This window comes from Rattus norvegicus, chromosome 3, assembly GCF_021556685.1.
Source record: "Rattus norvegicus strain SHRSP/BbbUtx chromosome 3, alternate assembly SHRSP_T2T, whole genome shotgun sequence".
Lineage (NCBI taxonomy): Eukaryota > Metazoa > Chordata > Mammalia > Rodentia > Muridae > Rattus > Rattus norvegicus.
Window position 1 is genome coordinate 154358372 of NC_141536.1, and position 17073 is coordinate 154375444.

The window sequence follows — 17073 nt, forward strand, 5'->3', positions numbered from 1 at the left end:
AAGCAGAAAGCAAATTCTTAACTTGCCTCTCCTTGGAGCACCCAGTTCAAACCACTAATTACAGCACAGCCTGTCCAGAGCCTCTGCCCCTCCCTCTAGCTAGGTCCACCACTGTCTTCACACCAAGCATTTCCTACAGATGGGAGGCAGGGAAACTTGCTCACTCAGACAAGTGTCTGCCTGCTTGCTCCACTGCATCGTGGGGAAAAAGCCTGCGGGAGCACATTCCTTTAACTGAAGGAATGCTGAAATTCAGGATGAATTCCACCAGGACAGAGAGGGGAATGCTGGGAGAGCTGGCAGGAGAGCTCACATGCTAGAGGGCTTGCCTAGCTTGCAGGAAGCCTGGGTTCCACCCCAACAACAGACTACCAGGTGTCCAGGTGTATGTCCTCGACTCCAGTGCAAGGTCACCTTCTAATATAAAACAAGTTGGGACCGGCTATGGCTACATGAGCCAGCCCCTCCCACCCCCACCCCACCCCTGCAAAGGGGGTGGTGTGTGAAAAAAATCAAACTATGATGGCCCCACCAAAGCCAATGCTGCCTCAAGGACCTGCCACCTGTTCTGACAGGGGAACTGCTGGGATTTCTGTAAGAAACTCCATCTCTTTAATATTGAGGGGTTTTGGTTTTTTGTTTTTTTTTTTTTTCTTTAATTCATAAGGCAAGCACACACTTTCACAGCAAGCAAGCGAGCACACTAATTCGGATGCGGATTAGCAGTAAAAAAAAAAAATCTATTTTCTGTGTGGTACGACTTTATCTCCTATGCCTTCACACATCCTCTCAAGATGCTGGGGTGGGGCACACGCCCAAGGAATCTTTGCTTCCTTTAGCCATAAGGGAACTTGCAGGAAGCAAACATGTTAAGCGGCGTCTCCGACGACCTGTTGTTCGCAGGCAGACGGGGCGCCAAAGGCAAAGGGAGTTGCTCTTAGCTGGAAAAGACTCCATAGTTCCATTCGGTCTGTTCAGGAAGGAACCAGGAGGCTGGGAGGAGGGTTCACGTCTGTCAAAACATCATCCCCCCACCCCTGTCATTTCCCACTTTAGAGACACAGAGAGCGGGTGGGGGAGGGGCTCCTTTGAATGCTAAGAGCATCGTTGAGGGGCAATCTGGGAAACTCAGGTCCCCGAAAGCATTACTTTTAAAAGCAATCTGCCCTGAGGTTTAATTTACTCCGGGAAACAAAATGAGTAACTACACATCAAACAGTGCATCGTGACTGACAGAACCATGGAGGCAAGAACGAGCTTCCTTCCTAACACACCTGAAGCACCTGGTTGGAGCCTCCCCTCACCCAGCTTGGCAGAGGACAAGAAAACACTGTGCAATAGCAAGGTCACAGGTTGTTAAGGCAACACATATGAAAACGACAGCCACGGTCACTAGGTAGGATTCGCTTTTAAAAACAACACAGTCCCCTCCACCTCCGTTACCCTTTGATGTCATTACCCAAGGTCCCACTTGCAGCCCATTTCAAAGCTCCCACCTGTCATGTTGTCCAAAGAAACGGGCATCAACCTGTCCGTCTTTGTCCCTCAGAGCTTTCGCTGGCCAGAATGGGAATCCTTTAAGTTTTGCCCAGACCAAAGGGTGCGGATTGCTCTGGAAGAAGAACAAAATGCAGGGTGGACGTTACATTTGGCAGCAAGGCACACATTAAAGTCTGAAAGATAATCTGAACGCAGGGAGGCAGGAAGGACACAGCCTGTGCTGATTCATTAGGCCTCTGTCAACTTGACACAAGCTAGGGTCATGGGGAAGAGGGAACCTCAGGAAAGAAAAGGCCTCTCTGTCAGACAGGCCTATAGACAGATCTGTGGGGCATTTCCTTGATTGACGACTGCTGTGGGTGGGTCTAAGACACTGGTGGGCGTGTGGTCCCGAGGTGTATTACAAAGCAAGTGGCACAGGCTTTGGGGAGCAAGAAGGTGAGCGAGCAGCTCTCCCCCAGGGCTTCTGGTCCTGTCATAACTTAACGTCCTTGGATGAGGGACTATATAAGCTAGAAGGTGAAATAAACCCTTTCCTCCGCAGGCTACTGCTGGCCTCGCTGTTTATCACAGTAATTAGAAGGCAAAACAGGACATAAGCCACGCATGGAAAGAAGACAGCTGCAAGCAAGGTGTTCCCGGGCAGGTGTGCAGCCTGGACACAGCCGACATGTGGCTTAAAACTGAAAGAGCGAATCAGGCTTAGGGCTTGGGTGACCAGGAAAATTCATGTCTTTAGGCACCACAGAAACAGCCAACACCCACTTCGTCCTAAGTTTGTACAAAACGTGGAGACTCCCTCACCCTACACCATGACACTGAACTCTGTAAAAGAGTGGTTCTCAACCTGTGGGTCTACGCCCACATAATACTAATGGGGAACACAGACCTTTGCATTATGATTCATAACAGTAGCAAAATTACAGCTATGAAGTAGCAGCAAAACATTTTTACGGCTAGTGGTCCCCCGCCACTGCATGAGGACCTGCGTTAAAGGCTCACAGCATTGGGAAGGCCGAGAGCCACTGCTTAAAACAGACTGGTTCTGGTCTATGGCCAACAATGCTGGAGTTTACCAGGGTGGCTTTGCACTTCGGTAAACCAATGACCTCTCTGGAGGGACAGACAGTCCTCCAGGGATGTGTGTCCAAAGGTCTTTAAAACAGGAACCAACCGGATTTTAAAATGACACAGAGAACTGCAAGACTTGGTTCTGACACATCCTGTGATCTGCACCCCACTTGTCACAATCCCTCTTTTTGAGTCCACCCCAGTTACCCGGACACTTAACTCTGGAACCAAACAGTTCAGCCCAAGAGGCTTAACCAAGCCCAATTAGTTCCTCTCCGCCCTGACTTTTGCGGAACAACTTCTATTAAAGCTTCCCAATCTCATCTCGTAAATCGCCCGGACAGGGCCATCTTGGTATAGCCACCAGTGGCACCAGAGTTGCCAAAAGTGAAACAAAAGAACCGGATCCAACTTACACAGGGCTCACAGAACCAGTTGTCTCGTTTCTGGCAAGCTGCGAGATAACATTCTGGGCATACTTCAATTTCATTCATCTGAAAGGCAAAGAAAAAAAAAATAAATCAAAACATTAGTGTGGGGAGCCGCAAAGGGCCCCCATCCTGCAGCCCTACTAAAATCCCTGACATTTTTGCCTGCTTTTACTTTTATTTCAAAGTCAGATTTTCCTCTTTCAGTTCTTCTTGTGTATTATGGGGCAGGCAGAGAGCACCCTGGCCTCCCAAGTGCCGAGACCCGAGTTCACAAGCTGTACACACTCAGTATGCCTAGTATTTTTGTTCCCCGCGACTAATGACAACCAGACTGTCCCGCTCCCTTTAACGATGATATTCAGAGAGGTGGACAGCACAGCTCAGAACCAACCAATGGCCTCACCAGGTCAGAATTTACTACTCACAAGCCAGAGGCTTCAGAAAAAGCTGCTCATGACTTTGGATCTGCACCACTTCATGGGGAGTGGAGGACGGTGAACCACACAGTAGCTAACTCCATAACCTTAGCATACTGAGATGTCCTGTGGCACCCGTAGTCAGACCTTAACACGACCAAACCTACACTTTCCGTGCCTGAGAAATTATTTACTCCCCACACGTGGGGCAAGGTCAGATCACGGTCATCTTATTTTTAAGTACCACTGAAAGGGATGGAGCCCTAAAAATTCAAATATCTTACCAAGAGACTACAGCGGCAGAGAGGTCATGCAAGGAATTGAACTCAGGCAGTGGATCTCCAAAGCCTGTGTGTCTCCTCAACACACCTAACAACCATTATTTCCCCGGTATTGGTGGTCTTACACTGCTCTCCGCCTCCTGGTGCCATGCGGGGCCCGTGAACGTAGCAGGTGATCTGCTACATCTTCATCCGATAGCCCGCACGCGTGCCCTACCCATCCCCCTGAGCCAGCGTAACTGGGACTGTGAAGTGGGAGGGAGCACTGTGCGACCCTTCCAAAGGGTAATAGTGACCGGTGTGTCACTTGCTGCCGACGCAATATGGCCAGAAACAACAGTGAAACGTTACTGTCCCCTGATCACAGGCAGGGAACACACAGACGCACACTTTTTAAATTTAGACGAGCTAGAGAGGTGGTTCAGGGGTTAAACACACCGGCTGTGCTCCTGCAGGCAACCTGGGTTCAGTTCCCAGCACCCACCTCAGGAAGCTTAAAAGCACATGTAACTCCAGTTCTAGGAGACTTGCCCTAGGAGAATTCAGGCAGTTGTACACTCTCATATGCATGCATGGATGGACAGATGGACAGACGAACAAACGAACAAATGAGTCTTCTGCAAAGATTGGCACTTCCTGTGCTGGAAGGACACAGAGTGCAGTATAGTCGCACCCCAGGTTGGTGTCCACATTGCCATGGCTACCCTGGAAGCAGTCAGAAAATTGCCACCAACTAGTGGAAACGTCCAATCTCTTGACATCATGTCACGTTGTTATCGGGGAATTTCATGCCTCAGAACCACACAATCAAGAAGGGAGAGAGGAGGGGAAAAAAAGCCAGCATGGCCAGTGGTAGGAGTGGCAGCATAATGATGTACACCTCTCCTCCCGGCACTACAACAGAGGCCAGCACAACTTAACGCTGCAAGTTCAAGGCTAGTCAAGGGTGTATAGAATAAGACCCTATTTTCAATAAGAAAGAGAGAGAGAAGAAAGAAAGAAAGAAAGAAAGAAAAAAAGAAAGAAAGAAAGGAAGGAAGGAAGGAAGGAAGGAAGAAAGAAAGAAAGAAAGAGAGAAAACAAAGGAAGAAAGAGGAAGAGATGGAGCCTTCCTTTGGGAATGACGACATCAGCGTCTGACTCAGTCTCAGCTATGGGGGCCAAGGTCAAAGCTGAGGGGCTGATGAGGGACAGAATTCCCTGCACTTGGCCACGACTTCAGACTAAAGATCACTTCCATCTTCACTGCGGAACTGAGGGGTTCCTACAACATTGAGGTCCCCTCTTTCCTGCTTTCATGTTGCTTAGAGACATGATGCCGTGCACACAGAACACAGTGCACACAAAAGTCACTGCAGCTACCCCTGGGGTGCCCGGCCTCTGGGAGCCACCCACAGGAGAGCCCGGAATCGCCTACCTCGTGCTCACAGATCTTGATGACAACCTTTGCTATTTGCGTCAACTTGTGGTTTCCTAAGGGAATAAGAAAGAGGGATTATTTCACAGGCAAACAGTGCCCGGCCTGCCTCAGGATTACACACACATTAGCTATTTTTTTAACTCGCCCCCACCACCACCACGATTCAGCATTTAAAGGTTAAAGCTAGTCTATCAAGAACCAAGCTTTGCCAGCATTTTGCAACTGAGTAGCTGGTGTGGGATTCCCTAGATAAGTTACTTCCCAAGTGCTCTGACATTCTAAAGGCTATAATTAGCAGAGAGGAGCCTTACTTAACCCTGTAATTCCAGAGCACCACACCAGGAAGAATGACTGCTGCGTCCCTAAGATTCCACCGGAAACCGAAGAGGAAAACGGGTTGAGATGGTTGTCACTGACTTAGTGACTGAGTCAAAATCCGGACTCCCTGCCTCTACCAGGACTCTTAGCTAGTGAGCTGAGCATCTGGCAAAGATCCAATGCCAAGCCTTTCTCCCTTGAGGTCAGGAGGGCCAAAGGGCTACGGTCTTTTTGGTCCTGATAGCCATTTTCAGAAACTGTAAATTTGCTGGGCTGAAGAGACAGTTCCATCAGTAAAGTGATACGGACTCAATGGCTAGCCATTCTAGCCTAACGGGCCAGCTCCAACCTGATCGACACATTCTCACAAAACAACCAGAAACCAAGGTGGAAGGTTTCTGAGGTTGACCTCAAGCCTCGCACACACACACACACACACACACACACACACATAAATAAACATGTATACACACATGCACACACGCATGTACACACGTGCACACACGCACACCTGTAAACATGTACACACACCCATGAACACTCGTGTGCACACACATGTACACACGCGTGCACACGTGAGCACATGCACGTGCACACACACACACACACACACGTGTGTGTGCATGCCCACGCCTCCACATGCATGCACCCACAGGAATATGCGCTCATGGACTATGCACTCACCTGTACCTACACATAACACACAGCTATGGCAACTAACTAAACATAATAGCACAGGAAGGAACCTGTAATGGTGGCCTCTGCAGACTTAGGGACATTTCCCATCCTCCATCCAGCCCACGCCCCGGCCATCTTGGCTGGAATGCCTGCTCCTCCACCTGAGCCCACTCCCTTTTGTAAATTCTAATAACCAGAGCTCTCTATCAGGCCTGTCTCCGGTGCTCTCTTCGTGTGTTTGAGGCAGAGCCTGCAGCTCACTCATCGGAGAGCAGGGGACAACACTCCCCTGCCTCTACCTTCCCAACACTGGGGTGACAGCAGGTGCTGTGACACCTGCCCTTTACACAGGCTCGGGAAATGGCAACTCAAGATTTTCCCAGTCACCTAAATCTGATTTTATTATTAAGACTCTTATACATTATATGTGGGGGAGGGGCCAAGTGTAGCTACAGAGGACAGAAGAGTCGACGAAGGCTATGGGGATCCGGGAGTTACAGGCAGTATTGGAAGACCCAACATGGTCCTGGGAACCAAACCCATGCTGTCCAGAAGAGCAGCATATGCTTCTCCTGTAGAGCCATCTCTCTAGCCCTTCAAACCTACGGTTTAACGAAGGGCAGGAGACCGCCATGCTTGAGGCACACCTTCCTCCTTGGGAGGCTCGGGGCTACTCACCCCCATTATAAATAATGCAGTTGTGCAGGATCCACTTGGCATCAGCCAGGAAGGCTTCCGTACAGCCATACATCTTCTTTTTTGCATTCTGGGAGGAGAAGCCAGAGAACATTATGACCATCGAAGTCTATATAGGCAGAAGCGCTAACACCTGGGTCCCGGCACCTTTCACAGGAGCCATCTGCCGAATTAATCGGCACTCTCTGACTCATTTCCCAGGATGCTATTAGGTTCAAGATCTATAGCCCTATAAAACGCTCACTCAGAGTTATCACAGGGTTCTGAGCATTCTCAGCTTGAAAACGCTGTCATTCATCCAGCAGCCTCACCCAGTGAAGGGCACATTTCATATGGCTGAACATCACTCGCTAATAATAAAGTCACCCTGGTATCACAGGCATCGCACAAAAGCCAATGAGGTTTGACGGAAGGAGAAACTGAGGTAGGACACCGTGAAGACACCTCATCCCAGTCTGAAGCTAGGATCCAACCGTGCTGTTTATTTAATGCTTTCTCTTCCCTGCATATCGAAAGGTCTGGGCAATTTTCCAAAGCAGATGAGATCTACTGCTTTTGGGGTGGGGATTAGCGATGCAGACGCTATGACATCGTGTTCCTCTTTATGGAGGCTTTTGTTTCCTTTCAGAATCAGGAATCACAGACAGGGCCCTGCACAGGCTGGGCCAGCCCCAGCCCCAGCCCTTCACAGATGTATTCCAAATACATATTCAGCTCCTGCTTTGGGAAACCTGCACAAAAAGAGGTGCTCCATCCAAGTGTTATAAGTGCAATCACTCATCACAGAAGGTTAGCACAGACTCTTAAAACCACCTTCGGGCATTCAAGCAACAGCCTGCTGGGCCGGTCGAGGAAGCCCCTTCAAGGTTTCCAAACATGTCATCGTCTCTTCCTCCTTCCTGAAGCCATCATTATCACCTCAGAAAGAGGAGGAAGTGAGACGCCAATCAGTCAAATCACTAATTATCAGAAGCTAGGATATCCGTTAAGAACACCGCCCAGGATTTCAACAATCCTGAGACCCCACCCCTACCCAGAGAAGGTCATAGAGGAAGGGCACGGAACACTGAGAGCTCTATCCGATGATGTCTAGAATAATCCATCTGGAGCTAGAGCAGGGGAAGGAATGAGCAAGCCTGTGCTACTACAGCCTGGCTCTGGGGAAGAGGCCAACCTTTTCCAACGTGCAAAGATCCATGGGATGGAAAATATACTCTGCATAGTCGGGGTGCTGTTCCAACGGAACGGGCTTCTGGAATGCGTCCGTCTGTAAGAGAGAGACACGCACAGGCAAAAAGCCATCACCACCCCGAAGGCCAGGCACGGGCAGCAGAGGATGCCGAGAACCAGACACTCTCACAGGACAACCTCGAGAAGCTCAAGGTGACACACGCCTTCTAATTCTGCTCTTCCAGAGTGTCCCGGGCCCGGGCGTGTCTGGTTTTATTTGTTTTCATTATATCCTCTGCCTTCTTTCATTAACACTGACAGTCAGCACATGGCTGACCGCTAGGACAGTAGTCCACACCCTAGCACAAACTGACTGGAGGGGGAAATGATGCTGATAAGCGTTCCCCGGAAGTGTGAGCACTGGGTGTGACCTGGTGGGGGAATCTGCGGAGTGAGATTCTATTCCTCTCTCAAGAAGCCAGACTGGGGGTTGGGGATTTAGCTCAGTGGTAGAGCGCTTGCCTAGCAAGCACAAGGCCCTGGGTTCAGTCCTCAGATCCGGAAAAAAAACAAAAACAAAAACAAACAAAGAAGCCAGACTGATTGAATTTTGATCTTGATCCACTGAAGGCATCAGATCGAGGGGCAACGACTGGTTGGTGTGGGTGGTGGGTATTTACTCTATAATTTAAAAATGCCTGGTGCTGGCCTGGCATAGCGGCACAAGCCTTAAATCCCAGCACTCGGGAGGCAAAGGCAGGTAGAACTCTGAGTCTGAGGCCAGCCTGGTATACAGAGCTAGTTCCAGGACAATCAAGGCTTCATGAAGAAACCCTGCATTGGGATGGATGGATGGATGGATGGATGGATGGATGGATGGATGGATGGATGGATGGGTAGGTGGATGGATGGATGGTTAGAAGAGATACTGGCTTGGTGGTTAAGAGTACTTGTTCCTTGACCAGGACGCAAAACCACCTGTGCTTATAGCTCCAGGAGATCCAGTACCCTTGTCTGTGTGTGTGTGTGTGTGTGTGTGTGTGTGTGTGTGTGTGTGTGTGTGTGTGTGCGCGCGCGCGCGCGCGCGCGTGTGTTCAATGCTCTCTTCTGAGCTCTTCGAGCAGACAAGCACATGGTACACATACAGGCAAAACACCCACACACACATAAAACAAATAAAGCTCTTTAAAATATATCATGCATAAAAAAAATTAATGCCTTCAGTTTTTCTTGCGGGTTTAGAATCCTACAAAGCTGGACCGGGAGGCTGAGCATGGCAGTGCGTGCCTTCAGTCTGAGCACTCAGGAGATAGAAGCAGCTGCCTCTCCGTGAGCTCAAGGACAGCCTGGTCTACAGAGCAAGTTCCAGTCAGGACAGCCAGGGATACACAGAGAGACCCTGACTCAATGAAACAAAACAACAACAAAACAAAGCTGGGTTTGTTGCCGAGCGCCGACTGTCTGTAGCCCTGTGGTAGAGCATCTATCTAGCATGGGTGGTTAAGGCTCTGGTTTCAACTCCTAGCACCTTTCACCTCCCCTGGAAACAGGGAAACGAAACACCTGTACCACGTTCCTTGCACTAGATGATCCGTTTATGAATGGTTTGGGGGTGGAGCACACCTTTAATCCCAGAACTTGGGAGACAGAGACAGGCAGATCTCCAGGAGTTCAAGGCCAGCCTGGTCTACAGTGTGAGCTCCAGGACAGCCAGGGCTACACAAAGAAACCTGGGGTTTTGTTTGTTTGTTTGTTTGTTTGTTTTCCCCCTTTGTACCACATTCTGGATAGACTTTACTCCCAACGATTGGGATTCAAAAGAAAAATAGTTTCCCGTTTTAACAAGGGCCAAGTGGAGGGAACTGGACACACACACACACACCATGCCTCCCCTGTATAACAACAGATTTCAGGATACGTCTCAAAGCCAAAGCCTGCTTCTGCACTGTCACATTTATCTCTTTAGTGTGTGTGTCGGGGGGGGGGGGGGGGGGGGCGTGGCAGTGGAGGTGAGTGGCGGTCGGGAGCCTGAGGCTCGAACTCTGGTCAGCGGGCTTTGCAGCAGTTATCTTTACCTCCTGGGACATCTCGTTAGCCATATTTCTGTGCTTCTGTAATGTTTAAAGGGTGGGCCCCAACAGCAGCACTAAGAGCCTCTGGGAACTCTTTACACTTAGGAAACAAACTTGAATTTCCTTAGACCATAAACATGAGAGGGAGCCCCACCCAAAATGTTCCTTGAGTTCATCTGTAGGAAAAGTGCACTAAGTGAAGAATTACAATGACTTTAGCCAATGGGGAGTGGGTTGCCATGTGACCTCAGCTAAACTGAACTGGTCAAGGAGATCGGGGTGGCCTTCAACTTCTGCCTCCCAAGTGCCAGGATTATACACATGTACCTCTGAGACTGGGTTTAAATATCACGTTTTCAAACATGATTTATCTTGGGGTTGGAGATAGGAGGAGCTCAAGGATAGAGCACTCAACCTGTCATGCAGAGGGCCCTGGGTTCCATACCCATTACCACAAGAAGAAGGTTTAAAAGGCATTTTATTTTTCTGACACTTTCCCTGAAACCATCTTAGCAAACACGTCAAACACAGCAGGGCTGGTGTGGTGTAGCCTCTCAGGAGGGCACTGTTGTGTGGTGCACACCTTGACAGTCAAATGTGGCAGACCACCTTCTGACACTGTTCAAACAGAAGTCCTCAAAACCCATCTCACAGTCCCACCCACAGAGAGCTCACTGGCCCAGAATCACTAAACTGGGCTGCCTCTCTGTTCTCACAGAATTTTACAAAGGCCCTGGAGAAGTGCTCCCTCCAGCAATGCAGTTCAACCATGGTGAGTCTGACCGCACATCTCTTCTGAATCTTTTTTTAAAAAAGATTTATTTATTTATTCTATAGGAATACACCGTAGCGGTCTTCAGACACACCAGAAGAGGACATCAGACCTCATTACAGATGGTTGTGAGCCACCATGTGGTTGCTGGGATTCGAACTCGGGGCCTTTGGAAGAGCGGTCAGTGCCCTTAACCACTGAGCCATCTCTTCAGCCCCCTCTTCTGAATCTTAATGCCCCACCCACACCTCACTTCCGAAGTCTCAAGGCTAAACTCTTTGGGGACAGACTGTTGGATCCCATGTCCGTACATATGGGAAGGTCCCCAAGAGTATGTTTGTGGGCCATGAAGGAACCTGTAGGTCATCAAAGGAAAGAAGTCACCACCGTCATTCCGCTCCTAGCAGCGGACAGGCAGCTTACCCCGGGCTGCTTCATTTTCTGAATAGCAAACTTGAGCAGGTAGGACAGCTGTTCGATGGTCAGCATGGTCATGGCTTTGCTCTGCGTCTCGATGCATTCTGCTACTGTAATCTTCTACAAGTCAAAAATCACACACACACAGGTCCGTTAGGAAAAAAAAGAAACACATTCCTGACATCTAGTCTCCTTCTACGGCTGCACTCACACGTCAGAGCGATTCCCACCTACATGGGAACAGCTACTGGTCTGGAAAGGACTCCAAACCACAAGACCAACGTACTGGATCTGTGGGCAAAGATTTAAGTCGTCAATCCATATAACACCGTGTCGGGAAGTTACTCAGGCTGGTGAAGACATCGTCAACTGAGCTGGGACCCAGGAAGGTGTGGACCGCAGCCTTTGGGTCTTAAGAACTGAATATGAGCCAGGCGGTGGTGGTTTGCACATCTTTAATTTGGGAGGCAGAGGCAGGAGGATCTCTGTGAGTTTGAGGCCAGCCTGGTCTACAAGGTGAGTTGCAGGACAACCAGGGCTACACAAAGAGAAACCCTGTCTCAAAAAAACAAACGACAAAAATTGACCTTGAAAAAGAAAGGGGGAGAGGGGTCTGCCGCCCAGGTGTGAGCTCAACCAAGAAACCGTCATCCATAACTTCCTAGGCCCTGAGCTATGGCTGAGGACACGCACAGCCATTCTCAAAAATGCCCCTGGTGCCCAGGGATGGAGTTCCTCAGAGAAGAATTAGGGAGGGGTCAGCCAGTGAGAAGCACACCTCCATGTTCCACGCACAAGGACATCCTGCAAGAGGAGGCCTCTCCTTTTCCCCTTTCCTTGTTTCAAAACCATCTCACTCTGCAGACCAGGCTGGCCTGGAACTCACAGACGACCACTTACCTCTGCCTCCCTAGTGTCAAGACTAAAGGTGTCGCCACCACCTCCAGCTTTCCCTGTTCTGTCCCCTCCCCTTTTCCCTTTACCTTCCCCTTCCTTCCTCTCTTCTCTTTGGAGACAGACCTTCACTATATAGCCCAGGCTGGCCTCAAACTCATAATGCCCCTGCCTCAGCTTCCCCGCAATGAGTTTACAAGTGTGTGCCACCACACCAGGCTCACAACTGTCATTTCATAAGGGGCACCCTTATCAAAGGGAGGCCCAGATAACCAACTGTAGCCAGACTGCTGCGGAAGCCTCGTACCAGATCTCAGGGACTCTGAGGTTTATGTGGCAGCATAAACAAAACAAAACAAAACAAAACAAAACAAAACAAAACAAAACAAAACAAAACAAAGCAAAACAATCCTAAGGTATTAAGGACTCCTGTGGCCAGGCTGTCGGGGAGAGATTATTTTCTCCATTATTTTGGAATCCCTTTCCACCTGCCACATCTTAGGGACCTTCTAACAAACTCAAGAAAAAGGTTGGTTTTCAAAAAAAAAAGGGCCACGCAGAGTCACTCGAAATCTGACGAGAGTGCAGAGCACACTGACAGACTCCGTTTCCTCTCCTCCCCTGCCTTTACAATTCACCCCGGTGGGCTGGAGGACTGAGGCCCTCCGAATCTGAGCACACAGCAAGTATATCTGCTTGTCGGAATCGGAGTGCTACAGATCCAGAGTCACCTGCCCGCCTGTCATTCCCCCCTCCTACCTCTACTCCTCCCTCTCTGGCCGGGAGAGGTTAACAGAACAACAACAAAAAGGAAATTGTTGAGCAAAATGGACCAAGGAGCCCAAAGGCCAGTTAGCTTAAGGATACTGGGGAAAAAAACTCTCTTGATACAAGAGAAGGTAGGAGAAGTACCATTCTCTTGGGGAAAACATTGTTTATCCACACTGGATATCCAGCAGCAGCCGTGGGGACAGCAAGGAGCCATGATTTTAATGGTGAGACAGCAAGCTTGGCTCCAAACCAACTGGTTGGCCCTACCCCACAGGCTGCTTCCCACACAGAATGGTCATAAACTCTGGGGTCTCAGACACCTCCCTCTACAACCGTCACTTGCAGAGAAGGCAAACCTTTCTCTGTTTGGTGACTCGGAGGACAGGGAAGGCAGAAGAAAACTGGAGAAGGCTTGAGAACCCACAAAACTCTGGGGAAGCAAACACAACTCTGAACACAGAGCAGGGAGGGGGCTGTCAGTGCAGTGTGTGCAGGTCTGTCTGGAGTAACCCCAGGGGAGCTCTTGCCAGGACAGAGGCAAAAGACCCCTTCCACATCATCACCATCTTTTGTTTTAAAGTCTAACTTCTTTTGGAGAACTTCTTTTTTTCTCCTTTCCCCAACCAAGAGCGGCATCATGGGCACTTTTCCCATACTGAGCTCGCCTGGCACACACACATCTGAACGGGGCTTCCCTCTCACACCGGAAGCTTCCACAAGATCTAATCCAGTGCCCACTGGAATCCCAGAGACGGTCTACGTGAAGTGACGTGAGTGAGTGACACTCTTGTTTTCAGCAGAGAGCATCACAGTGGGAGACACGCGGACTCGGAGCTCCAGCAGATGGCTTAATGGCGGTGGAGCTGCTGACGAGACTCCGGCCGGGCTGCTGCATTCAGGCTGGCTCTCACAGCCCTGAACCTACGGCTTCCTCCCCTTCGGATCCTCCTTATACCTCACGTGTCCTTCCCCGGCCTGGACTCTTAAAGTGGGGGAGACATCGCACCTCAACTTCCTCTTCCCGTCTTCCATCCCATTTCCTCTACTTTTCTTCCACCTTCTGCTATAAGGAACTTTCAGGTTTTGTCCGCTTTTGCCCGAAATAACAATAAATAATAGCAAAGGATTTTATCCAACTCTTGTCGAACGTGTCGTTGAATCCCTGACATCTAACAGGCACTGGAGAAATGCAGGTCTCGTGAGAGAGAGAACAGGAGCCGGTCACCACGTGGAACACACGCACACCAGAGCGGTCTTCCCAGCAGGCTACTGGTGAGAAGTGAAGGCCGAAGAAGGGGAGGAAACACAGCGCAGCGGGATCGCTTCAAAGGGCGTCAGCCATTACAGATCTACAAGGTCCCTTTCCAAGGCACTCACGGCAGAAGCAGCAGATGCACAGCAGCGGGTCTCAAAGCGCTCCCAAGGCTCGGGGACAGGCAAGGCGATATGTCTTCCCAACAGCTGCCCCACGGCAGCCAGCGCGGAGGCGGGCGGGTCCCCAGAGGGGGCGGCCAGGGTAGAGCAGGCAGGAGGCAAGACATTTCTCTTTCCCTCTATTTGGATTATTTTTGAAATTTTTAAAAAATAAAAAGGAAGAAAAGAGAAAGGAGAGGAATTGAGGCAGGTAATGAATTCATTCATCGGGAACTAACCTCACATTCAGGACAAAACCAGTCCCCCTCTGGTTCCGATGTCAGTCTCAGACACTTAGCGTGATAAACCCGGGGACAGAGCTCACAGCAAAGGACTTGTCCTTCCCGGTGACAAACCCAGCAATAGAAGTCATTCCGTCCGTCCTGCGGTACAACATCAACAGGGTCTGTGGTGAGTGGCTGCTTCATATAGTAAAACGGACCATGTCTTAGCTCTGACTGAAATGTAGGCAAGAAAGACAGGTGGGGTTTCAAAACACAGGTGGTTTCTTAGCAGTAATTTGCACATCAAGAACAACACACCAACAACAACATCACACACCTCACAACCCCACTACGCTACCAGGCCATCTTTGTCTCCCAACTAAATATAGCAATGGCTGGTCTACAGCCATAACACCACACCACATGTCTCTTCGTTAAAAGGCCAGGCAGGCACTAAAAGCCGGCACCTGAGAGTTAATGACTAGGTGGCCAGAGTGCACACTTTAACCCTCCCCCTATCCCCCTTAAACAGCTATGTGACCTGGGCCGTGTCTCTCTCCACCTCCCTGCCTCAATTTTCTCATCTGTAAAATGGAGCTGAGAGTCCCAACATGTTGGTATCAAATGGCAACACAGCAGCTACTCGCAAAAACTGTGAAGGGCCCAATGTGTGTGCAAGCCCAAATTTACAAAGCCGATATAGGTTTGGCAATCTGCCCTGGCGAGCTTTAAATAGTAAGGATTTGGAGAGTAGAAACAATTAGATTTGGCTGGCACAAAATTATCCTCCATTTATTTAAGTCTGTCTCCAAGGTAGAAAGGATCTCCAACAGGCTCCCCAGAGCCCTGATCCCTGAGCAGGGTGCTCAACATCCTCTAGGAAGCCTGGCCACCTCATCAGAACCAACAACAGAGAGAGGAAAGGGTCAGCCAATTCATCGGAACCAGACATCTTCCTGTGGGACAGCATCAGGAAACCTGTCTCTAGAAATTCGACAGCACAGCAGAGCCAAACACAGAAAAAAAGCCTGCAAAATCCAGTTGTCCAGTGGTGACTGTCAAACGGTCTAGTAACAGCTCTGTGACCTTCAGAACCCACAGGGAAACAGATGCCTTCCAACAAACCCATGGATACAGTGGTATAGATATCACATTTACACAACACAAGCTCCCTGTCAGTAAAATACTGTTTCCTCCAACAAGACCTCATCCTGGCTACATACAGCACAAATTCTGATAGTATGGATAAGGAAAGAAGACTGTGTTTGTAATCCCAGCGCCTGGGAACTGAGGCAGAGGGACCGTGAGTTTAGAGGCCAACCTAAGAGAATGACAAGATGCCTCAGCAGGTAAAGGCCTGCCGAAGCAACCAGTTTGATACCTGGAACCCATGGAAAGGAAGGAGAGAAGCCCGTCATGCATGCATGCATGTATGCATGCATACATACATCATTCATACATATATATATCATACACACATACATCATACATACATATATTCATTCATACATACATGCATACATTCATACATACATGCATACATACATACACACATGCATAGACATATATGCATATATACATTCATCATACGCACATACATATATTCATTCATACATACATTCACACATATATTCATACACAGATGCATACAGACATATATGCATACATGCATTTATACATGCATACATACATTCATACTCTTTCCCCTTAAACACACACACACTCTTTCTCTCTCTCTCTCTCTCTCTCTCTCTCTCTCTCTCTTTCTCTTTCTCTCTCTCTGAGCTACCACAAACTCTTACATACTTTGTCTTTAATTAAAATTATTTTAATGTGTGATGAACGGGGGTTTCCTAGCACATTCTCTAAGTGACCACCGCTCTGCTTACATAGACATACTTCAACATTTTAAAAAAATGATAGCGGCTGTCACATTTTGTGGACTGAAAATCTGACTTCTCATTAGGACCAGCCTTCTGCGTCCGTGTCCACTGCTGCTTTCTGCCCTCAGGACCAGGGGTTGAGCCCAGGACTTCACAAACTCTAAAAGAAGGCTTAACCAGGGAGCCATGCCCCGAGTCTGTATTAGAATGGCTCAACCCAGGAAGAGCAATCAATGTCTCCAAGCTACAGGCAGCCAGGGTTCCTCCCTGGACTTTAGGACAAGGAGTCAGAGCTCTGCAGGTGTCTGGTTCCCCCAAACTCCTTCAGGGGGTCTTGGGAGCTTTTTGCTCATCTTTGGAATTAGTCTTTTTAAATCTCCCTAAGTAAACAGCTCCATCTTCCTGAATCACCCACCGGTAGGGGCTTGGGTGGCCTGCTCTGTTTCCAGGGAGGAATCATTGTTAGGATAGTCTCTAAATGGTTTGTTTTTCAATGTACTGTGCTGCACAAGTTCAAGGCAGCCTTATAATTTAACAACACCCACGTCACTAACAAAAGAATCGAGCCAAAACTCAGGGATCAAATAACCCAGCCTGGCCCGACTGGGACTTTCTGATTTGCCTTTTATTTCTTTGATGGCTCAGA

At 49.1% G+C, this 17073-nt stretch overlaps 1 protein-coding gene across 55 annotated transcripts in view; it reads right to left on the reverse strand.

Moving 5' to 3' along the window:
* The window catches only part of Zmynd8 (zinc finger, MYND-type containing 8), a 100635-nt gene that overhangs the window by 44193 nt on the left and 39369 nt on the right, over positions 1-17073 (reverse strand). For 27 of the 55 annotated variants that reach the window (NM_001431538.1, NM_001431537.1, NM_001431536.1 and 24 more), the window contains 7 exon segments: positions 1497-1612; positions 2988-3065; positions 5117-5172; positions 6794-6881; positions 7986-8078; positions 11249-11362; positions 14560-14703. In NM_001431538.1, coding sequence (NP_001418467.1) covers positions 1497-1612; positions 2988-3065; positions 5117-5172; positions 6794-6881; positions 7986-8078; positions 11249-11362; positions 14560-14703 — 689 coding nt within the window. 55 annotated transcript variants of the gene reach the window in all.